Consider the following 24,053-nt stretch of genomic DNA (forward strand, 5'->3'; position numbering starts at 1 on the left):
AACATCACTGAAGTCTCACCTATTCAGTACTGCCTTCAACCACTGAAGGTCACCCCACCCCTCTGTCTCCTTTCTCTGTTCGTTTACTTATTTACTTATTTATCTATTTATTCACTTCCCTATGTTCTCGAAATCCCTATAAAGCGTCTTTGAGTATATGAAAAGCGCTATATAAATATAATGTATTATTATTATTATTATTATAGGGTGGACTATCAGAACTTTTCCCCGGATGGAGAAATGAAATAGTGGAAGGCATTGCTTTAAGGTGGAGAGGGGCAAAGTTTACAAGAGACGTGTGGGGCAACGTTTTAATACAGAGGGTGGCGATTGCGTGGAACACGTTGCCAGGGAAGGTGGTTGAGGCAAGCTTTTGGATGGGCATATGGATATGCTGGGAATGGAGGGATATGGAGTACGTGCAGGAAGATAAGAGATGGTCACCGTTTCTTATTTGGCATGGACACCATGGGCTGAAGGGCCTGTTCTTGTGCAGAACTGGTCAATGCTCTGTGTATGACTCAATTCCATTTTTTATGTGCTTCTAATAATTAAAAAAACGAATGACATTCTCAGGAGTGGAATCATTGCATGCCGAATACCACATGAAAATGTACTTATAACTTTCCACTGTTGTCCCAATTGTAAATATGAATGCCGGTTGCCAAAACATCATGCTATAAAGGGAAAACATTTTGTTTTCTGTGCTATTCTTAAATTGGCACAATTCCCCTTTCACCAGCATAAAACGCACATCCTGCAGTGCTCTTTGGATGCTCATGGAGTTCTGTTAATAATCCTTGCAATAGCCGTGACAGGCAACAAGTGGTTTAAACACATATGATTGTTTGCAATGTTCCAGCAAGGCACTCACTGCCTGCAATATTCTTTGCAGCTACAATATTGATGATGAAATCTCTTAGATCACCTGATATTCCACTTGGACAGCTCACAACCCAACGGTAAAACATTGATTTCTCCAATTTTAGGCAACCTCTAAACCACCCGTATCCCCCTCCCATAAAACCAGAGAGACACAGAGTCATACAGCAAGGAAACAGGCCCTTCAGCCCAATTTGCTCACGCAAGCCCGATCAATACGAGTCCTATCTGCCCGCACTTGGAACATAATCCTTCAAACCAATCTTATTCATATATCTGTCCAAATATCTCTTAAATATTATGATAGCACCTGCCTCAACTACCTCCTCCGATTGCTCGTTCCATGTACCCACCACCATTTGTGTAAAAAGGTTATCCCACAGGTTCCTATTAAATCTTTCCCTCCTAACTTGAATCTATGTCCTCTGGTTCTTGATTCCCCTACTCTGGGCAAAAGACCCTGTGCATTTAACCGATCTAGTCCTCTCATGCTCTTGTACAACTTTATGAGATCACTCCTCATCCATCTGCACTCCAAGGAATAAAGTCCGAGTATGCTCAACCTCTCCCAACAGCTCAGGTCCTCAAGTCCTGGCAACATCCTTGTAAATCTGCACACACTTTCCAGCTTAACAACGTCTGTACCTATAACATGGTGACCAAACCTGAACACAATATTCTAAATATGGCCTCTCCAATGTCTTATACAACTATAACATGACCTTCCAACTTCGATACTCAATACTCTGATTGATGAAGGCCAATGTACCGAAAGCCTCTTGACTACTCTTTCTTCCCCATTCTCCATTTCCCCATCCCCTTCCCATGTGCTTCCCCTGGACTCACATCTGTTCCCCGCCCCCCCCCCCCCCATCCCCCCCCCCATCCCCCCCCCCCCCCCCCCCCACACCCCCCCCACCTACATACTTTTTTCTAGCTTCACAATTCACAATTCCTTTGTCTTATAGACAATAGACAATAGACAATTGGTGCAGGAGGAGGCCATTTGGCCCTTCGAGCCAGCACCGCCATTCAATGTGATCATGGCTGATCATTCTCAATCAGTACCCCATTCCTGCCTTCTCCCCGTACCCCCTGACTCCGCTATCCTTAAGAGCTCTATCTAGCTCTCTCTTGAATGCATGGGGTTTAATCACTCATAAAGAAGGTTCCTTGTTACTACACGGAAATGCAGATGCTGGTTTACACATAGGAACACAAAGTGCTGGAGTGACTCAGCGGGTCAGGCAGCATCTTTGCCTTCCTCAGAAGGGTCCCGACCCAAAACGTCACCTATCCATGATCACCAGGAATGCTGCCTGACCTGCAGTGTTACTCCAGCACTTTGTGTCCTTAACATCAGCTATATTGGGTAATTTCTACTTACCACAACAATTGCAGTATACAGGAGCCTTGAATGTTTACCCGTGGTAAACTTGAGGTGCTGGCTTGAAGGGCCAAATGGTCTCATCCTGCACCTATTTTCTATGTTTCTATGTTAAACAGGAATGAACTCATACTCATGTTGCTTGCATATAGATTTGTTACACCCTTGATGACTCTTCAGATATGACATTTACCTTGATATTCCTTCAACAGAGAGATGACAATGAAATGGAAAAATAAGTTCTCCGACTAGTTTCACTGTCCTCCTGATTAATTATACTGATTGTGTGCCTCGTTGCCACTTTCCTCATCAACCAACAATGAACCATTCTATATTTCCTTGAGCGTTGCCTTCTTTGATCTGTAGTTTTCACACCTTACCCGTCCATATTTCTACTCTCCCCTCTCCCTTGACTCTCAGTCTGATGAAGGGTATCAACATCACCCTTCTCTCCATAGGTGCTGCCTGTCCCGCTGGCGTTACTCCAGAATTTTGTGTCTATCTTTATTGGAGAATTTGAAATTGGTCCGGGAAGCTAAAAAAGGGAACAGACGGCAGATGAGGTTTTGTAACAGTTGTTTTGCAACAGTTGCCCATGAGCACAGCCTAACCTGCTTGTGTAGGAAAATAAATGCAGATGCTGGTACAAATCGAAGGTATCACAAAATGCTGGAGTAACTCAGCGGTTCAGCCTGAGTTACTCCAGCATTTTGTGAAGCCTAACCTGCTTGTCATACACAATAGCTTTGCTATTAGCAAAACATTCCGCTTTTTTGTCTGTTATGATCTGCCACCAATTAATAGACAATAGGTCAGTAGGCCATTCGGCCCCTCGAGCCAGCACCGCCATTCATCTGATCATCTAAAATCAGTGCCCCCTTCCTGCTTTTTCCCCATATCCCTTAATTCCTTTAGCCCTAAGGGCTAAATCTAACTCTCTCTTGAAAACATCCAGTGAATTGGCCTCCACTGCCTTCTGTGGCAAAGAATTTCACAGATGATTCATTGAAATAGAAAAAAATCAGAGATAAATGCATTTAAAAATGTCTAGAATTAGGGGTTGAGTGAATATCAAGGTAGATCTGGGGTGAGATAAAAGACAGGATATATCAAAAAAGAGATAATGGGTGTAAAGTTGCAGTCTTGTGCAAGTAAAAAATAATTATGTAATATTAATAATAGAGGAATCTGAGATGGAAAATTCTTATTCACTGAAATGTCAAACCCAGTGGAAGATGACTCAAACATTTTCAATGAAACATGAGAGGAAATGAAAGAAAAAATAAAGTTGAAAGGCTGAGATGAGTTAGATGGAACTGCAGGAGAAATTCTTGGGTACAAGAGTCAAGAGATTTAATTCTCATGTGCATTGAGATGAGAACTATGAAATTATCAATCGCTGGAGCTTTACATAAAACACGGTTGTATAATTTTTCCTGAAATTTACAGCTCATTAATTTTATTTGTCATGCACTGTGCATTGAAAATACACGAATAACTAATTTTATGCAATTATATAAATATTGATACTGCAAAATGATTGTTCTATTCTCCATTAAATTATAGAATTAACAAATTTATAATGTTTGAAATTATCCCAGGGAGATTCTAGATCTGAAAACATTGAAAAATAATGCAATTAAATCTGAATAATGCAAACATTTTGTTTAAATAAAAGTATATCATATATTATATATATATATATATATATATATATATATCTATATATTCAGAATAAATAGGATATCATATATTATTTATATTCAGGATAAACAGGATATCACACACACACACACACATATATATATATAATATATATATATACATATATATATATAATATATATATATACATATATATATAAAATATCTTATTTATCCTGAATATATAGATATATATAATATACTAGACCAAGTGGACCCATTGGGCCCAAACCTCTCCTGCATTGGTGCAGCACCATCTCCTCCCGTATCCTCCCCCCCCCCTCCCTCTCTCCCTCCTCCCTTCCCCTTACCCGCATTCCATTCCCCTCAACCCCCTTTATCCTCCCTCCCCCCTAGGAGATAGATTTAAACATTAAAATGTGAATGCCTTTAAATATATAACATCGATTTCAATGAAACTTCTTCCATTAGCACGGTGAGTAAGGTGGGCCTAAAATCGCCACGCTATCGTGTACCATTTTGGCTGTAGTTCAGGAACAAATAAACAAACAAACAAACAAACAACAAACAAACGAGTTTTATTATACAGATGATGATATTCTATTTAGCCTGAATATATAGATACATAATACATGAAATCCTATTTATCACACACACACACACATATATATATATATGATAAATAGGATATCATATATTATATATATATTCAGGATAAATGGGATATCATATATTATATTATATATCTATACATTCAGGATAAATAGAGTATCACATATATATATTCAGATAAATAGGATATCACACACACATATATATATATATGATACATAGGATATCACATATTATATATCTATATATTCAGGATAAATAGTGCAGCGGAATTTAAAGTAAAGTATATTTGGAAACTGCAATAGTTTGTTGGCTGGGAAGTTCAGTGGGACCGAGGGCGGCCCTTTCGTTCGCCATTTGGCGCGGCGGGAATCGTGTCTGTGGGACGCACCAACCCGGAAGCAGGCTGCGGGCTCAAGATGGCGGAGGTGAGAGGGGGGAAAGCGATGGGGAGGCGCGGCGGGCGGAGGGGGTTTGGGCGTCGGGGCGCTCGGTGACAGGGCGGCGGCACGGAGGCGAGAGTCAGACAGGCGGCGCCACAGGCGGTGGGGGAAGCCCGGGGGTGGTGGACTGATGGCTGCTCCGGGGTATCTTCTCCCCTCCCCACCCCCCCTTCCCCACCTCCCCCTTCCCTCTCCCCCTTCCCTCTCCCCTCCCCTCTCCCCGCCTGTCCTCCCCCCTCCCTCTCCCCCTCTCCCCCCTCCCCCTCTCCCCCTTCCCTCTTCCCCTTCCCTCTCCCCCTTCCTCTCTCCCCCCTCCCTCTCCCCCTTCCCTCTCCCCCCTTCCCTCTCCCCCCTCCCCTCTCCCTCTCCCCCTTCCCTCTCCCCCCTTCCCTCTCCCCCCTCCCCTCTCCCCCTTCCCTCTCCCCCCTTCCCTCTCCCCCCTTCCCTCTCCCCCCTCCCCTCTCCCTCTTCCCCCTTCCCTCTCCCCCCTCCCCTCTCCCTCTTCCCCCTTCCCTCTCCCCCCTTCCCTCTCCCCCCTCCCCTCTCCCCCTTCCCCTCTCCCCCTTCCCCTCACCCCCCTCCCCTCTTCCCCCTTCCCTCTCCCCCCTCCCCTCTCCCCCCTTCCCTCTCCCCCCTTCCCCTCTCCCCCCCTCCCCTCTTCCCCCTTCCCTCTCCCCCCTCCCCTCTCCCCCCTCCCCTCTTCCCCCTTCCCTCTCCCCCTTCCCTCTCCCCCTTCCCCCTTCCTCTTCCCCCTTCCCTCTCCCCCCTTCCCTCTCCCCCCTTCCCACCCACCCCTTCCCCACCTCCCCTCTCCCCCCTTCCCTCTCCCCCCTTCCCTCTCCCCCTTCCTCTCCCCCCTTCCCTCTCCTCCCCTTCCCCCTCTACCCCTTCCCTCTCCCCGCCCCCCCATTCCTCCCACACCCCCTTCCCCCCCACTCCCCCCTCCCTCTTTCCTCCCCTCTTCCCCCCCCGTCCCCTCCCTCTTCCCTCCCTCTTTCCCCCCTGTCCCCTCCCTCTTCCCCCCCCCGTCCCCTCCTCTTTCCTCCCCTCTTCGCCCCCCGTCCCCTCCCTCTTCCCCCCCCGTCCCCTCTCCTCTTCCCCCCCCCGTCCCCTCCCTCTTCCCCCCCCGTCCCCCTCCCTCTTCCCCCCCCCCCGTCCCCTCCCTCTTCACCCCCCGTCCCCTCCCTCTTCCCCCCCCCGTTCCCCTCCCTCTTCCCCCCCCCCGTCCCCTCCCTCTTCCCCCCCCCCCCCGTCCCTCCCTCTTCCCCCCCCCCCCCCGTCCCCTCCCTCTTCCCCCCCCCCCCCGTCCCCTCCCTCTTCCCCCCCGTCCCCTCCCTCTTCCCCCCCCCCGTCCCCTCCCTCTCCCCCCCCCCCCCCCGTCCCCTCCCTCTTCCCCCCCCCCGTCCCCTCCCTCTTCCCCCACCCCCGTCCCCTCCCTCTTCCCCCCCCCCGTCCCCTCCCTCCTCTCCCCCCCCCCGTCCCCTCCTCCTCTCCCCCCCCCGTCCCCTCCCTCTTCCCCCCCCCGTCCCCTCCCTCTTCCCCCCCCCGTCCCCTCCCTCTTCCCCCCCCCCGTCCCCTCCCTCTTCCCCCCCCCGTCCCCTCCCTCTTCCCCCCCCCCGTCCCCTCCCTCTTCCCCCCCCCCCCGTCCCCTCCCTCTTCCCCCCCCCCCCCGTCCCCTCCCTCTTCCCCTCCCCCCCCCCCGTCCCCCTCCCTCTTCCCCCCCCCCCGTCCCCTCCCTCTTCCCCCCCCCCCCGTCCCCTCCCTCTTCCCCCCCCCCCCCGTGCCCTCCCTCTTCCCCCCCCCGGTCCCCTCCCTCTTCCCCCCCCCGGTCCCCTCCCTCTTCCCCCCGTCCCCTCCCTCTTCCCCCCCCCCGTCCCCTCCCTCTTCCCCCCCCCCGTCCCCTCCCTCTTTCCCCCCCCCCGTCCCCTCCCTCTTTCCCCCCCCCGTCCCCTCCCTCTTCCCCCCCCGTCCCCTCCCTCTTCCCCCCCCGTCCCCTCCCTCTTCCCCCCCCGTCCCCTCCCTCTTCCCCCCCCGTCCCCTCCCTCTTCCCCCCCCCCCGTCCCCTCCCTCTTCCCCCCCCGTCCCCTCCCTCTTCCCCCCCGTCCCCTCCCTCTTCCCCCCCGTCCCCTCCCTCTTCCCCCCCGTCCCCTCCCTCTTCCCCCCCGTCCCCTCCCTCTTCCCCCCCACGTCCCCCTCCCTCTTCCCCTCCCTCTTCCCCCCCCCCGTCCCCTCCCTCTCCCCCCCCGTCCCCTCCCTCCTCCCCCCCCCCCCCCCCCGTCCCCTCCCTCTCCACCCCCCCGTCCCCTCCCTCTCCACCCCCCCGTCCCCTCCCTCTCCACCCCCCCCCCGTCCCCTCCCTCTCCCCCCCCCCCCCCCGTCCCCTCCCTCTTCCCCCCCCCCCCCGTCCCCTCCCTCTTCCCCCCCCGTCCCCCGTCCCCTCCCTCTTCCCCCCCCGTCCCCCGTCCCTCCCCTCTTCCCCCCCCGTCCCCTCCCTCTTCCCCCCCCCCCGTCCCCTCCCTCTTCCCCCCCCGTCCCCTCCCTCTTCCCCCCTCCGTCCCCTCCCTCTTCCCCCCCCGTCCCTCCCTCTTCCCCCCGTCCCCTCCCTCTCCCCCCCCCCCGTCCCCTCCCTTTCCCCCCCCCCGTCCCCTCCCTTTCCCCCCCCCCGTCCCCTCCCTCTTCCCCCCCCCCGTCCCCTCCCTCTTCCCCCCCCCCGTCCCCTCCCTCTTCCCCCCCCCCGTCCCCTCCCTCTTCCCCCCCCCGTCCCCTCCCTCTTCCCCCCCCCGTCCCTCTTCCCCCCCGGTCCCCTCTTCCCCCCCGTCCCCTCTTCCCCCCCGTCCCCTCTTCCCCCCCGTCCCCTCTTCCCCCCCGTCCCCTCTTCCCCCCCGTCCCCTCCTCTTCCCCCCCGTCCCCTCCCTCTTCCCCCCCGTCCCCTCCCTCTTCCCCCCGTCCCCTCCCTCTTCCCCCCCGTCCCCTCCCTCTTCCCCCCCCGTCCCCTCCCTCTTCCCCCCCGTCCCCTCCCTCTTCCCCCCCGTCCCCTCCCTCTTCCCCCCCGTCCCCTCCTCTTCCCCCCCTCCCTCCCTCTTCCCCCCCCTCCCTCCCTCTTCCCCCCCCTCCCTCCCTCTTCCCCCCCCTCCCTCCCTCTTCCCCCCCCCCCCCGTCCCCTCCCTCTTCCCCCCCCCCCCGTCCCCTCCCTCTTCCCCCCCCCGTCCCCCTCCCTCTTCCCCCCCCCCCCCCCCGTCCCCTCCCTCTTCCCCCCCCCCCCGTCCCCCTCCCACTTCCCCCCCCCCCCGTCCCTCCCTCTTCCCCCCCCCCTCCCTCTTCCCCCCCCGTCCCCTCCCTCTTCCCCCCCCCCCGTCCCCTCCCTCTTCCCCCCCCCCCCCCCGTCCCCTCCCTCTTCCCCCCCCCCCGTCCCCTCCCTCTTCCCCCCCCCCCCCGTCCCCTCCCTCTTCCCCCCCCCCCGTCCCCTCCCTCTTCCCCCCCCCGTCCCCTCCCTCTTCCCCCCCCCGTCCCCTCCCTCTTCCCCCCCCCCGTCCCCTCCCTCTTCCCCCCCCCTCCCTCTTCCCCCCCCCCGTCCCCTCCCTCTTCCCCCCCCCCGTCCCCTCCCTCTTCCCCCCCCCCCCGTCCCCTCCCTCTTCCCCCCCCGTCCCCTCCCTCTTCCCCCCCCCGTCCCCTCCCTCTTCCCCCCCCCCCGTCCCCTCCCTCTTCCCCCCCCCCCGTCCCCTCCCTCTTCCCCCCCCCCCCGTCCCCTCCCTCTTCCCCCCCCCCCGTCCCCTCCTCTTCCCCCCCCCCCGTCCCCTCCCTCTTCCCCCCCCCCCGTCCCTCCCTCTTCCCCCCCCCCCCCCGTCCCCCTCCCTCTTCCCCCCCCCCCGTCCCCTCCCTCTTCCCCCCCCGTCCCCTCCCTCTTCCCCCCCCGTCCCCTCCCTCTCCCCCCCGTCCCCTCCCTCTTCCCCCCCCCGTCCCTCCCTCTTCCCCCCCCTCCCTCTTCCCCCCCCCTCCCTCTTCCCCCCCCTCCCTCTTCCCCCCCCCCCCTCCCTCTTCCCCCCCGTCCCCGTCCCCGTCCCCTCCTTCTTCCCCCCGTCCCCTCCTTTCCCCCCGTCCCCTCCCTCTTCCCCCGTCCTCCCTTTTTCCCCCATCCTCCCTTTTTCCCCAGACCTACTTGATGCCACTCTTGGTCAAACACTATCTTGCAGCAGTTATCATGGGTGACTTTAATCCAGATTGGGCCAACTAAATTGGTAACAGTGCTGAGGTAGAGGATTTCCTGGAATGTACACGGGATGGTAGAGGATGTAGAGGAACCAACTGGAGGGCAGGCCGTCCTAGGCTGGGTATTGTGTAATGAGGAAGGATTAGTTTGCAATTTTGTTGTGCAAAGCCCCTTGGGCAACAGTGACCATAGTATAAGAAAATAACTGCAGATGCTGGTACAAATTGAAGGTATTTATTCACAAAATGCTGGAGTAACTCAGCAGGTCAGGCAGCATCTCAGGAGAGAAGGAATGGGTGACATTTCGGGTCGAGACCCTTCTTCAGACTGAAGAAGGGTCTCGACCCAAAACGTCACCCATTCCTTCTCTCCTGAGATGCTGCCTGACCTGCTGAGTTACTCCAGCATTTTGTGAATAAGTGACCATAGTATGGTGGAATTATGCATTAAGATTGGGTGACACAGTTAAATCAGAGACTAGGGTCCTGAACTTAAAGGAAGGAGACTTTGATGGTATAAGACGGGAATTGGTGAGGATAGACGGGCAAATGGTACTTAAAGGATTGGCGGTGGAGATATGCAATGGCAAAGATTTAAAGATCGTATGGATGAACTACAAAAATTGTTCATCCCTGTCTGGCGAAAAAATAAAACAGGGAAGGCGGCTCAACCGTGGCTAACGAGGGAAATTAAAGATAGTGTTAAATCCAAAGAAGAGACATATAAATTGGCCAGCGGAAGCAGCAAACCGGAGGACTGGGAGAATTTTAGAATTCAACAGAGGACAAAGGGGTTAATGAAGAGGGGGACAATAGAGCTTGAAAGAAAGCTTGCGGGGAATATAAAAACTGAGTGTGAAAACCTCTTTAGATATGTGAAGAGGAAAAGATTAGTGAAGACAAACCTTACAGTCAGAAACACGTGAATTTGTAATGGGGAAACAAGGAAATGGCAGATCAGTTAAACGAGTACTTTGGTTCTGCCTTCACTAAGGAAGATGCAAACAATCTCTTAGAAATACTAGGGGACTGAGGATCTAATGGGAGGGAGGAACTGAAGGGAATCCACATTAGTCAGGAAATGGTGTTAGGTGAACTGTTGGGACTGAAGGCAGATAACTCCCCAGGGCCTGATGGTCTGCATTCCAGAGTACTCAAGGAGGTGGCCCTAGAAATCGTGGATCCATTGGGGATCATTTTCCAATGTTCGCTCGACTCTGGATCAGTTCCTGTGGACTGGAGGGTAGCCAATGTAACTCCACTTTTTAAGAGAGGAGGGTGAGAAAACGGGGAATTATAGACCAGTTAGCCTTACATCAGTAGTGGGGAAGATGCTTGAGTCGATTGTTAAAGATGTAATAGCAGCGCATTTGGAAAGCAGTGACAGGATCGGTCAAAGTCAGCATGGATTTATGAAGGGGAAATCATGCTTGACTAATCTTCTGTGATGTTTTGAGGATGTAACAAGTTGAATGGATAAGGGAGAGCCAGTGGACGTGGTGTTCCTGAACTTTCAAAAAGCCTTTGACAAGGTCCCACACAAGAGATTAGTGCACAAAATTAGAGCACATGGTATTGGGGGTAGGGTATTGACATGGATAGAGAACTGGTTGGCAGACAGGAAGCAAAGAGTAGGAATTAACAGGTCCTTTTCAGAATGGCGGGCAGTGACTAGTGGGGTGTCGCAAGGCTCAGGGCTGGGACCCAAGTTATTTACAATATAAACGATTTAGACGAGGGAATTAAATGTAACATCTCCAAGTTTGCGGATGACACAAAGCTGGGTGGCAGTGTGAGCTGTGAAGAGGATGCTGTGAGGCTGCAAGGTGACTTGGATAGGTTGGGTGAGTGGGCAGATGCAGTATAATGCGGATAAATGTGAGGCTATCCACTTTGGTGGCAAGAACAGGAAGGCAGATTATCTGAATGGTGTCAGATTGGGAAAAGGGGAGGTGCAACGAGACCCAAGTGTCCCTGTACATCAGTCACTGAAAGTAAGCATGCAGGTACAGCAGGCAGTGAAGAAAGCTAATGGCATGTTGCCCTTCATTGAGAGAGGATTTGAGTTTAGGAGCAAGGAGGTCGTACTGCAGTTGTACAGGGGCATGTTTAGACCGCACCTGGAGTACTGTGTGCAGTTTTCAAAGGTTCAACGGTCAGTTTATTGTCATGTGTACCAATTAAGGAACAGTGAAATTCAAATTACCCTTACAGCCGTACAAAAAAAAGCGTCAATAGACAATAGATGCAGGAGTAGGCCATTCGGCCCTTCGAGCCAGCACCACCATTCAATGTGATCATGGCTGATCATTCTCAATCAGTACCCCGTTCCTGCCTTCTCCCCATACCCCCTGACTCCGCTATCCTTAAAAGAGCTCTATCTAGCTCTCTCTTGAATGCATTCAGAGAATAGGCCTCCACTGCCTTCTGAGGCAGTGAATTCCACAGATTTACAACTCTCTGACTGAAAAAGTTTTTCCTCATCTCCGTTCTAAATGGCCTACCCCTTATACTTAAACTGTGGCCCCTGGTTCGGGACTCCCCTAGCACAGGCCGCCAACTCCTCGATGTAAGGCCGCAGTGGGGATGGAGATGCGATATTGAAATAAAAAATCACATCTCTGTCGAGGTAAGAGATTAAAAAGGTTTCCCCCAACCCCTACCCCCCACCGTCCACATAAAACAAGCTAAAGAACACTAAAACATACATTTAACACATACTAAAAAAACAACAAAGAAGGAAGGGACAGACAGACTGTTGGCGAGGCAGCCATTGCTGGCACCACCCCGGTTTTGGTCCCCCAATTTGAGGAAGGACATTATTGCCATTGAGGGAGTGCAGCACAGGTTCACCAGGTTAATTCCCGGGATGGCGGGACTGACATATGATGACAGAATGGGTCGACTGGGCTTGCATTCACTGGAATTTAGAAGGATGAGAGGGGATCTTATAGAAACAGATAAAGTTCTTAAGGGATTGGACAAGCTAGATGCAGGAAAATTGTTCCCGATGTTGGGGGAGTCCAGAACCAGGGGTCACAGTTTAAGAATAAGGGGTAAGCCTTAGGACTGAGATGAGGAAAAACTTCTTCACCCAGAGAGTTGTGAATCTGTGGAATTCTCTGCCACAAATGGCAGTGGAGACCAATTCACTGGATGTTTTCAAGAGAGAGTTAGATTTAGCTCTTGGGGCTAAAGGAATCAAAGGATATGGGGAAAAGCAGGAACGGAGTACGGATGATCAGCCATGATCATATTGAATGGCGGTGCTGGCTCGAAGGGCTGAATGGCCTACTCCTGCACCTAGTTTCCATGTCAAGGCCTGTTGGGTCTCCCCTCACCTCTAGAAACCAACTTTTTGTCCACATTTGGACCAAGGCTGTATCTGAGGTCTGGAGCTGATTGGTCCTGGCAAAGCCCAAGCTGGCCATTGGTGAGTAATTATAGAGATATGCGCAAGCAGATGAGAATAGTTTCTTTTGGCATCATGTTTGGCACAGACATTGTCGGCCAATGCTGGTCGGCCCGTTCCTGTGCTGTACTTTTTGATGCTCTAAATGGATCTTGCTCACGCTATCAATATTGGAGACACAATAGACTACAGATGTTGGTTTACAAAAAATACAAAGTGCTGGAATAAATCAGCAGGTCAGGCAGCCTCTCCAGAGAACATGGATAGGTGACATTTTGGGTCGGGACCCTTCTTCTGACTCTGAAAAAGGGTCCTAACGTGAAATGTCATCTATCCTCATCCTCAAGAGACGCTGTCTGACCCGCTGAGTCCATTGCCATGCTGATGGTTGCAAGTTGGCTGTTAAGACAGTAATTGGCCTGAAAAGGTCTTTGTGCTGCTTTTTTGTGGGCAGGTCAATCCTGGCAATTATTCTCTTTATCGGGCACAGGTCAGTGTCGTAAATGAAGTGAAGTACTGAACTGGAGATGCAGCAAGTTCTGGAGTGCAGGTGTTATTTATGACAAATGAGCGGTTGTCTGGTACGGTAGCCTTTGCTGTATCGAGTATTTTCGTGACATCATTAGGTGTGCAGCAAATTGGTCAAAGCTGGTTTCTGTGATGGTGGTGGTGTCGAGAGGAAGCTGCCCTCAATAATCCAGCACTTCGGGCTCAATGCCAGTCGGACGTTGGACACACCGCTGAGGATCTGATTGCTCTTGGAGCTGCCTCCCCTCGTTAGCTGTTGAATCATCCGCCATCATTCATGACTAGCTCTGATGCGACTGCAGGAGGCATGCGGTGGCGCGATGCGCTCTTGCAGCTGTTCATGCTCCACGGTACCTTGTGGGAGTCCAGTTTTGAGCTGCTAGATCTGTTTTGAGTCCACCACGTTTACCGCCTTTGTAGAGATATGCGTCACATTGTAGGAAGTGTGTGAAAACCACACCTTGTCTCCTCAAGTCCAAGCAATGGTCCGTTCTCGTGCTATTGTGAACAGATACATCTAACATTCGTAGAATGATGATGTCAAGTGGGCTTGTCCCTCTCCCGCTACCCCCTGCAGACGTATGCTTCTGAAGTTGGCTTGCTGGTGATGCTTCGAAACCACCCCTTACAGCGGTCAGTGAAGTCTCCAATCTATAGTGCATTCTGTGTCCTTGCTACTTTCAGTGCTTCTGCCAATAGTGAAATACCGAAGAGTAAAAGACCTGGATAGAGTTGATGTGGAGAGGATGTTTCCACTCGTGGGAGAGTCTAGGTCCAGAGGCAACAGCCTCAGAATAAAAGGACGTACCTTTAGAAAGGAGATGAGGAGGGATTTCTTTAATCCAAGGGTGGCAATTCATTGCCACAGATGGCTGTGGAGGCAAAGCCAATGGATATTTTTGAGGCGGAGATTGACACATTTTTGATTAGCAGGGTGATGGGGAGAAGGCTGGAGAATGGGGTTGAGAGGGGCAGATAGATCAGCCATGATTGAATGGCGGAGTAGACGATGGGCCGAAAGGCCTAATTCTGTTCCGATCACTTATGGACTTATTAATTGTTGTCGGCATAGCAGACACTAAGGATTCCCCTTCTCATGTTTGACTTGATGCAATGAGCCTTTCTGTAGTCTGGCATCCATGTTGAAGAGGCCTGCTGCAAATCCCTCCTGCCTGACCCAGCGTCACCACCGATGGCCCTGTCCTGTCTGGAACAGGGCTGTGCTGAGTAATTGTCTATTGCTACACTAGTGTTTTGGCCAGTGCTCCCAATGTAGACACTAGTTTGAGATGTTTGTGAGGGAGACTTTACAAGACCAACTGCACTGGAAACAAAGATAATAGAACAGCAAGATAGACCACTCGACCCTCAAAACCGTAGCATGTCACGGCTCCATTTTAGTAGGCAGAAACTTGCAGAAACGTTTAAAAAGAAAAATAACAAAAATCTGTGAATTGATAGATGAGATATATTCTGCATTTTTATGGTATAATCACACATACTGTTCCCCCAAAACAGTGATCACACTGCGAGAGGCATAGCGAACAGCGGATGTTACGCTCCTTTGCGTACTACACTATAGGCGATTTCGTCGGAGTGGTTCATCTTGCTCCTCTAGCATTTTTGATTGGAAGTGCCTAGTCAAAACCTGGAGGTCTCTCTGATTTTATTTCTTACTGGACCAAGTGGACCCGTTGGGCCCAAACCACTCCTGCATTGGTACAGCACTCTGTCCTCCCCCTCTCTCCTCAACTCCCCTCTCCCTTCTCCCTCCCCCTCCCCTCCTTTTAAACTTTAAAATGTGAATAACTTAAAAAATATAACACCGATTTCAATAAAACTACTTGCATTTTCACTGAAGTGACAATGGTGAGTAAGGTGGGCCTAAAATTGTCACGCTATCGTGTACCGTTTTGGCTGAAGTTCAGTCACAAACAAGATAACAAACGAGAGCTTTAGTATATAGATGTTTGAACATCACGGTAATGATCCAACTGAGTGGCTTTCTCAGCCGCTTCCAGGGCGTTTTAAAGTCCTCCACATGGGATAAGTCTCAGTCATGTGCAGTTTAGATTGAATAAGAATCGTTGGTGAATGAGCCAGGTGGGGTTTTTTGACAATTGGTTGTTTCATGGTCATTGTCGTCTTTGCTTTTCTGAATTCCACGACTAAATATAGTCTTTGCTTTTCTGAATTCCACGACTGCCATAGTGGGATTTGAACTTGGATCTTCGGCTAGTCTGGTTATTAAACTGATGTGCTGTCACACTACTCGTTGAATGCTCAGTCATTTGTGGACGTGGTTTGATTTTGTTTGTGTGGAATTGAGTTACACCAATTTGCGTGAAAGTTGTTCATCTGCCATCACAAACTGCAGAGCTGTTAAATATTTACTTAATCGATCGATTTTTCAGACTAGTAATATTCAATTGGTGCCAAATGGTACTTGTTGTCTCATATCTTGTGTGGCTTAATGTCAAATGCTTTTGTGCAACATTTTCACGTTCTCTCGGGGCTATTTCCTCGCATTCTTCCTGTCAGTGGGAGAGAATCTTGCTGCTGACGTCTGACATGGTTTGTTGGGTACGATCCTGAGACTGTCATTTTGTCAAACTATTGCATGGCTATTATATGAGACAGCTTCAGATAATAGTTAAATAGATGTACCTGCCCTGTTGCATCCTTTTAATGTTATGGTAAAATCTGCTAGCACTTCAAATTATCATACTAATTAGTTAGTTCCTCAAATTGCATAATAATTATTTTAAAAAAGCACGGCAATATATTTTGAAGGTGCAATGATTCTTTGAAATCATTTGTGTTGATTCATCTGTCTTGTACCATCTTGTCTGACTGAGCAGTCCACTGGATGTACCATCAATTGCTTTTTGCCTTTTTGGTTTGTCTACAGCTACGTTACTTTCTATGCCCTCTGCAGTTAGTATAATATCAATTTAATTTACTTCATGAAGCTAACCGTAAGTTGAAAGGAGTGAGTTGGTCTGTTTCACGAATATTTTCACGCTGCTGGTTTTCCCTCTGAATTAATTGCTGTCATATGACTCCCATATTAACGATTTAGATGAGGGAATTAAATGTGACATCTCCAAGTCTGAGGATGACACAAAACTGGGTGGCAGTGTGAGTTGCGATGAGGGTGCTATGAGGTTGCAGGGTGACTTGGATAGGTTGGGTGAGTGGGCAGATGCTTGGCAGATGTGAGGTTATCCACTTTGTGGTGGCAAGAACAGGAAGGCAGATTATTATCTGAATGGTTTCAGATTAGGAAAAGGGGAGGTGCAACGAGACCTGGGTGTGCTTGTACATCAGTCACTGAAAGTTAGCAAGCAGGTACAGCACGCAGTGAAGAAAGCTAATGGCATGTTGGCCTTCATTGCGAGAGGATTTGACTTCAGGAGCAAGGAGGTCCTACTGCAGTTGTGCAGGGCCCTGGTGAGACCGCATCAGTTGATTACGTGTTCAACTGACACAGTTCGTAGTACAATCAGACCTGAAGTTGTGCTGGTGATAGGATTCCTAATCAGAATGGGTGTATTGTCTATGGAGAAACTAGGAACTGCAGGTGCTGAAATATTCAGCAGACTACAAAGTGCTGGAGTAACTGGTCAGACAGCGTCAATGGAGGGAATGAACGGTAATGTTTTGGGTTGCAACCCTTCTTCACACTGATTATAGCAGGAGTTGTGAAAGCTGAAAAAGAGGTGGGAGAGGAACAAAGCCTGGAAAGTAGAGAAATAAGGAACTGTAGATGCTGGTGTACAAAAAAAAAACGTGCTGGAGTAACAAATATTTGCCAATCAAACCACTCATTTGCATCCGCCTATCACATCAAGGTTTGTCTGCCCCCTCCTCTTTTCAAACTTTCTCCCCCAACCATCATCAGTCTGAGGAAGGGTCTGGATCTGAAACGTCACCTATTCATGTTTTCCAGAGGGGCTGCCTGACCCGCTGAGTTACTCCAGCGTTTTGTATCCTGTTTTGTAAACCGGTGTCTGCAGTTCCTTGTTTCTCCATAGATGCTGCCTGAACTGCTGAGTTACTCCAACACTCACTCTAGTTTTGCCCGTATTGTCTATGGTTCGTCCTTCTCTTTCACTAAGGACACTTGGCCTTTGTGCTATCTAAAGGCACATGCACTTGCTCCTCAGCATGGTTCAGATCTGAGCAGGGCTGGGAAAGATGTAACGCTAAAGATAGACATAAATTGCTGGAGTAACTCAGCGGGTGAAGCAGCATCTCTGGAGGAAAACAACAGCCGATGTTTTGGGTCGGGACCCTTCTTCAGATTTGGGTGATGTTTCAGTTCGGGGCCCTTTTCCTCCTGAGATGCTGCCTGACCAGCTGAGTTAATCCAGCACTTTGGTCTATCTTTGGCATAAACCAGCATCTGCAGTTCTTTGTTTCTACAAAGAATGAATGCTGCTCTGGCCTGTTATTTTGGTGTGAAAATTGTCCTGCTTGTTAAAATGTGTGCATAACATCGGAAATATATATTTTCAGGACCAGTCCTGTAAATTTTAGACCTGCCCTCGGAACCTTGGCTGGCTTGAGTTAAAATATGATCACTGTTTAAAAATGAACGCAACCGATCTCATTATACTCGGCGATCAAACTGCTTCATACGAGTGAATTTGTCACCTCCCTCAGTCTGACACTGCTCGAACCTGCAGCAGGCAGACTGGTGATGGTGGATGTTTCAATTTAACCTGACGGTGGGAAGCCTGTTTTGCGAGTCCCAAGTGTCGGCAGTTAAATCTGTCATGAGTGCAAATCAGAATTCCACCATATCATTTTCCTCTTTATTGAGGTAGTTGTAATAAAAAAAAAGACACCAAAAGAGACGTTACTGGATCTGTGTTTATTTTTCAGCATGATATTTAAATCCCTTGCATACACTGAGATTTTTGATGGATGTAGAAAGGCAGGAGCACAAAGGTTTAGCATGGTCTGGGAACATGACGAATATCTCGCATGTCGCACTTATCTGAAGGGGATGTGCTGGCCATTTATAGTTCGTCTCCTCTAATTGCCGACTTATCAGTGCTTTGATTTCTAACGTGCGCTTACCATCGCATGCTATTTTTCCACTTGAAGAAAATAATCAACAAATCCTCTGAGGCTCTGTCAAACATTCGCCACAACAGAATAATACCACACACAACAAAAATGTATTATATTTTGCTGCTTGTCCAAGGATATTGATTTTGTAGATTTAGATTTGGAGATTCAGCGCGGAAACAGGCCCTTCGGCCCACCGAGTCCGCGCCGCCCAGTGATCCCCGCACATTAACACTATCCTACACACACTAGGGACAATTTTTACATTTACCCAGTCAATTAACCAACATACCTGTACGTCTTTGGAGTGTGGGAGGAAACCGAAGATCTCGGAGAAAACCCACGCAGGTCACGGGGAGAACATACAAACTCCGTACAGACGGCACCCGTAGTCAGGATTGAACCTGACTCTCCGGCGCTGCATTCGCTGTAAGGCAGCAACTCTACCACTGCGCCACCGTGCCGATTATCAAGTATCGCAGTGATATGGCACAAAAATAGGCCCTTTGACCCACCGAGTCAGTGCATGCCGTTAAGCACAAGCTTTTACACTAATCCTACCCTAATCCATTTTATTCTTCCCACATTTTCACAATTTTCCCCTCTGAGGCTCGACCACTAACTTGCCCACTTGGGGCAATTCACAGCGGCCAATTAACCTGCCAACCTGCGCATTTTGGCAGTGCAGTAGGAAATTGGATCACTTGAAGGGAAGTAGTGCAAATAGCACCACGGGTCAAGACTGAACCTGGCTTGCTGGAGCTGTAAGGCAGCAGTTCTACTCACTGCTCCGTTGTTGTGCCACCCCTTGTTGGATTGTGCTCCTCCAGGAGTAGACTGTACATTGCCTCAGCTCCTCTCTCTGATCTCGCTTCCACGAAATACTAACTTAATTTCCAAAAACTTGGCCACTGATAAATGTTTCAACAAATGCTTTGTGCTTCCTTATTCATTCACTTTACCTGAACTGGATTACACGTTGAACAGGAGCAGTCATATGGGAGGGATTTTAACAAAGGTTTCATGTCCTGTGAACGGCTGTGGTTTCAGTTTTTCCAGACTTCGTGCCAGCTGTTGTTCTATTTCGAATCAGTAACCTTCTCCTCAATGCAGTCCAATTTGGGCCAGAGCTCATTTTGGCTGTCTTGTAAATGCAAAATTAGGACATGCAAAATTTGTTGTGACTTTGGGTGTTAAATCTGGGCGTGACACCAAAGCCATTCTTAAGCCTTTACTACTTCTATTTTGGTGTGACCCAAAAACGGGCAAATTGAATTGATTTACAGCCACCAATTTTCACGAGCTTGGTTTCTCATCACGGTCATGTACTTTAACTGGTGACTGTCTTCAATGTTATAAACCATTTCAGGTTTCAGACTCAAAAGTGATGTGGATCTTGTATACACTGTTTCTAACATTTTATTCTGATTCTAAATATTTTCTGTCATTTAGGAAAAGTGATTATTATTCCCTGTTCTGCATAAGCCAGTTGACACATTGGGTTTTATTTTATGTAATTCACGCTTTTGGGGAACGACTATTTAATTATAAAACCCTATCGTGAAAGATGAATCAAAAAGTGTTCAATTTGTTAGAATTTGGTATTTTCAAAGCAGAGTAGCTATAAACATAGAACAGGTCCTGTGCAGAACATGATTTATCGGTCTCGTGTATTTGTTGAATGAATGACAGAATCTGGCTTTGCAACCTTTTTTTGCAATCTGCACCCACTGTGTGGGAAGTGTGGGAAGTTTAACTGTCCGAATGTTCAAAGTCTCTAGTTATTTTTTTTGTTAACTCTTTATTTCATCTATTGTGTTTTGTAGACTCACTGCTTGCAGGACCTGAGACAGAACACAGCGTTAGCATCCAAAGTCTTCATTCAAAGGGATTACTCGAGTGGGACAGTGTGTCAGTTTCAAACTAAATTCCCTTGTGAACTGGAAATCAGGGTAAGATGCAACTACAAGATTATGTGAGGATACAAGTATTTGTAACATATGGGGACAACACAAAAAAATGATGTTGAGGGTAAAGATACGGGTTAGTACAATTAAACGGTGTCTGTAAACCAGGATGCCAAATTAAACCAATCCCTTTTGCCTACACATGGTCCATATCCCTCCATTCCCAGCATATCCACAAGTCTAGCTTCAAGCCTCTAATTGCCACTATTGTTTGTGCTTCCATCACCACCCCTAACAGTGTTCCAGGCAAGTGCCACACTATAAATCAAAAACTTGCCTGGCACATCTACTTTAAACTTTCCCCTTCTCACCTTAAAGCTATGCCCTCTAGTGATTGAATTTTTCAACCTGGGGTAAAGGTTCCGACTGTCTACCCTTTCTCTGCCTCCCATAGTTTTATAAACTTCTATCAGGTCACACTCAGCCTATTAAGTTCCAGAGAAATCTGCATGTTTTGATGAGATTGCCTAAACCTCAAAGGAGGCAGATTTATTCCACCCAGTTTCTTTGTAAAGCCCCCCCTTGTCCGGAACGACCGAGTGAAGTTGCACTACACTCCATTCATGGGCAAATCTGTCATTTTCAGAAAGTCAAAAAAAAACATAGACGCTGGAAATCCTGAGATGAAAACAACATGCTGAAAACGTTCAGCAGGTCAGGCAACTTTTGTAGTAAAAAGGGACAGAGTTTATGTTTAATGTCAAAGGGGAGGCGAGAGAACAGGTCAGTTTCAAGCTACAAGGAGGATAGGAGGGAGATGGATTGGACAATTTCCTTTGCACAATTTCTGTTATCATATCATATATATACAGCCGGAAACAGGCCTTTTCGGCCCTCCAAGTCCGTGCCGCCCAGCGATCCCCGTACATTAACACTATCCTACACCCACTAGGGACAATTTTTACATTTACCCAGCCAATTAACCTACAGCCAATCCAACCCCACCATCTCACCATTCATGCATCGTGATAGTTATTTGTTTACTGTTGTCTCCAATTTTGATGAAGGGGTCTTTAACCTAAAACGCTAATTCTATTTATAGTCAGACAACATGGAAACAGGCCCTTCATTCCAACTTGTCCATGCCGACCAAGCTGCCCCATCTAAGCCAGTCCCATTTGTCTGCACTTGGTCCATATCTCACCAAACCTTTCCCATCCATGTACCTATTTCACTTTCCATCAATTATGCGTGATATTGGGTAAGGAGACCAATTGTGTAAAGAATATATCAAGGCCCTATACAATTGCTGTAAGACAATTGTATAAAAACCCTTTCATGATAAAGGCTGACATTTTGATTCCTTTCCAATCACTAGCTTCACCTGCATGTTGGGATTCCCTGACTCATCTGCAGAGAAATCTAGGTCCTTTAAAATATCAACATGATCTTATCTCTCACCATTTTAACAAAATATTCTGCTTTTTTGTTTCCTGCACCTGCATTGGCCATGTTATTGGCCACTTGGTAAGCATGTCTTTGGGTCTTCAAGTCTCTATATCCTCCTAACTCACATTCTCACAAGCGTTTTGCATCATCTGTTTTACACAGTCAGGTTGCTGCTATAAATCAGACAGCTGTGGAGGCCAAGTCATTGGGTATGATTAAGATGGAGATTGACAGATTCTTGATTAGTAAGGCTGTCAAGGGGTTATGGGGAGAAGGCAGGAGAATGGAGTTGAGAGGGAAAGATAGATCAGCCATGATTTAATGGAGGAGTAGACTCTCTGGGCCCTATGGCTTAGTTGTGCTCTTATCACATGAACTTGAAAGGCTGGAGCCCAAGCACAGATCCCTGCTGTACCTCATTGTAACAGAGGACCAACCTGACAAAGACCGGTTGATTTCTTTACCTTGATTTCCATAGGCTTAATTGACTGTCATGGTGGCTCAATTCAATGTTTTTGAGTGGCTACCTTGACAAGAGGGTCCTCCAACTGGGTGACCAAAGTTCAGGGCACAGGTGGTGAAATGTAACGTGCACTAGAGGAACAGCTCCTTCAAATATCCAAACATAGTCTGCAACCTCTGACGTTATAGACAATAGGTGCAGGAGTAGGCCATTCGGCCCTTTGAGCCAGCACCACCATTCAATGTGATCATGGCTGATCATTCTCAATCAGTACCCCGTTCCTGCCTTCTCCCCATACCCCCTGACTCCGCTATCCTTAAGAGCTCTATCTACCTCTCTCTTGAATGCATTCAGAGAATTGGCCTCCACTGCCTTCTGAGGCAGAGAATTCCACAGATTTACAACTCTCTGAGTGAAAAAGTTTTTCCTCATCTCTGTTCTAAATGGCCTACCCCTTATTCTTAAACTGTGGCCCCTGGTTCTGGATTCACCCAACATTGGGAACGTGTTTCCTGCCTCTAACGTGTCCAACCCCTTAATAATCTTATATGTCTTGTATGTGACATTGCACTTGTGCAGGGGTTATGGTCTCATCCAGAATGCAGACAGTGGAGATGGTCAGGGAGCCTATCAACCAGCTAAAACCCTGTTGCATGGGGCTATTCTGGGCAGAACTCTACACCACATATACGGTGTAAAGAGGAAGGGCTCTGTCACAGAGAGACCTTCATTGGGGCTTGACCTCTAGATCACTGAACTGCCCACTACTATGATTCCAGTGGATAGACAAGGGTGAATAAATGGGGTTAGCTGTGAACAGCAATCCCTTCCCTGTGGAACTTTGAGGAGGGCACTTTTGAGAGGCGGCTGTTGTTATGTGGGACGAGCTCCTGAGGAGGATTTCTGTGCTTGGGTCTGATGAGCTATCTGGCTAAGATTTGGCCAGGTTTGCCCCACACTCTTGAACCCCCGGAGAGTCACTGTGATCAGACTGACACGATGCCTTAATGGCACTAATCCGCTCCCTTGTCCAGTTACATGACAGCCACCAAAATGCCCTGGGATTGAGGGGTATGTTCTGACTCACGGTGACAATGTTCCAAACTTCGAAATGATCCAGGTAAAAGATGGGCAAAATCCTCTCAAAAATACAACTGACGTTGGTTGCTGGGAGCTGCTTGTCATTCTGCAGGCAATGCTCCAGGTTAGTTCTTTGTTTGCTGTCTCCCTCTCATTCAGTTAATTTGCCTATATTCGTGCCTGATTGTGAGTAAGATAGACGGTCGAAAGTGCATAATACAATCTACAGGCATAGAAGTTGGAATATTACCTTGCAGTTGTACAAGACGTTGGTGAGGCTGCACTTGGAGTATTGTGTTCAGTTTTGGTCACCCTGCCACAGGAAGGATGTTGTTAAGCTGGGAAGAGTGCAGAGAGGATTTATGAGGATGTTACCAGGACTTGAGGGCCTGAGCTCTAGAGAGTTTGGGCAGGCTAACACTTTATTCCTTGGAGGGCAGGAGGCTGAGGGATGATCTTGTAGAAGTGTATCCGATCTAGAGGGGATTAAATAGGGTGACTGCACAGTCTTTTACCCGTAGAAGGCGAATCAAGTACCAGGCGACATAGGTTTAAGGTGAGAGGGGAGTAATTTAATCTGAACCTGAGGCGTAACTTTTTCATACAGAGGGCGGTGGGTATATGGAACAAGCTGCCAGTGGAGGTAGATAAGGCAAGGGAGAAAGAAACTGTACTTTATATCCCAGGGTGTGAACATGAGTTACAATAATTTCTGTTGACAAATTACATTTTTCAAAGGAAGTATCTGGGTTAACTACAAATTCTGAAATTTAGAAATGGTTATGAGTGATGCAACCTGGATTTGGAAGTGGTGTTGCAAGCAAGTTCTGTTCCCAAGAAACGCTTTTCACTGCACTTCGGTACACGTGACAATAAATTAAACTCAACTTCTTGAACAACATTTTGAAAAGACATTTGGACAGGTACATTTTAGAAAAGGT

At 49.0% G+C, this 24,053-nt stretch overlaps 1 protein-coding gene across 1 annotated transcript in view; it reads left to right on the plus strand.

Moving 5' to 3' along the window:
- Positions 1–4,894: 4,894 nt before the first annotated feature.
- Positions 4,895–24,053, plus strand: part of golga7 (golgin A7) — a 45,681-nt gene continuing 26,522 nt past the window's right edge. The window contains exons 1-2 of the mRNA XM_078428919.1: positions 4,895–4,973; positions 20,040–20,165. Of these exons, the coding sequence (XP_078285045.1) occupies positions 4,965–4,973; positions 20,040–20,165 (135 nt within the window). The 5' untranslated portion in view covers positions 4,895–4,964. The remainder of the gene's footprint in view (positions 4,974–20,039; positions 20,166–24,053) is intronic.

The sequence above is a fragment of the Rhinoraja longicauda genome, chromosome 36 (assembly GCF_053455715.1).
Source record: "Rhinoraja longicauda isolate Sanriku21f chromosome 36, sRhiLon1.1, whole genome shotgun sequence".
NCBI lineage: Eukaryota > Metazoa > Chordata > Chondrichthyes > Rajiformes > Arhynchobatidae > Rhinoraja > Rhinoraja longicauda.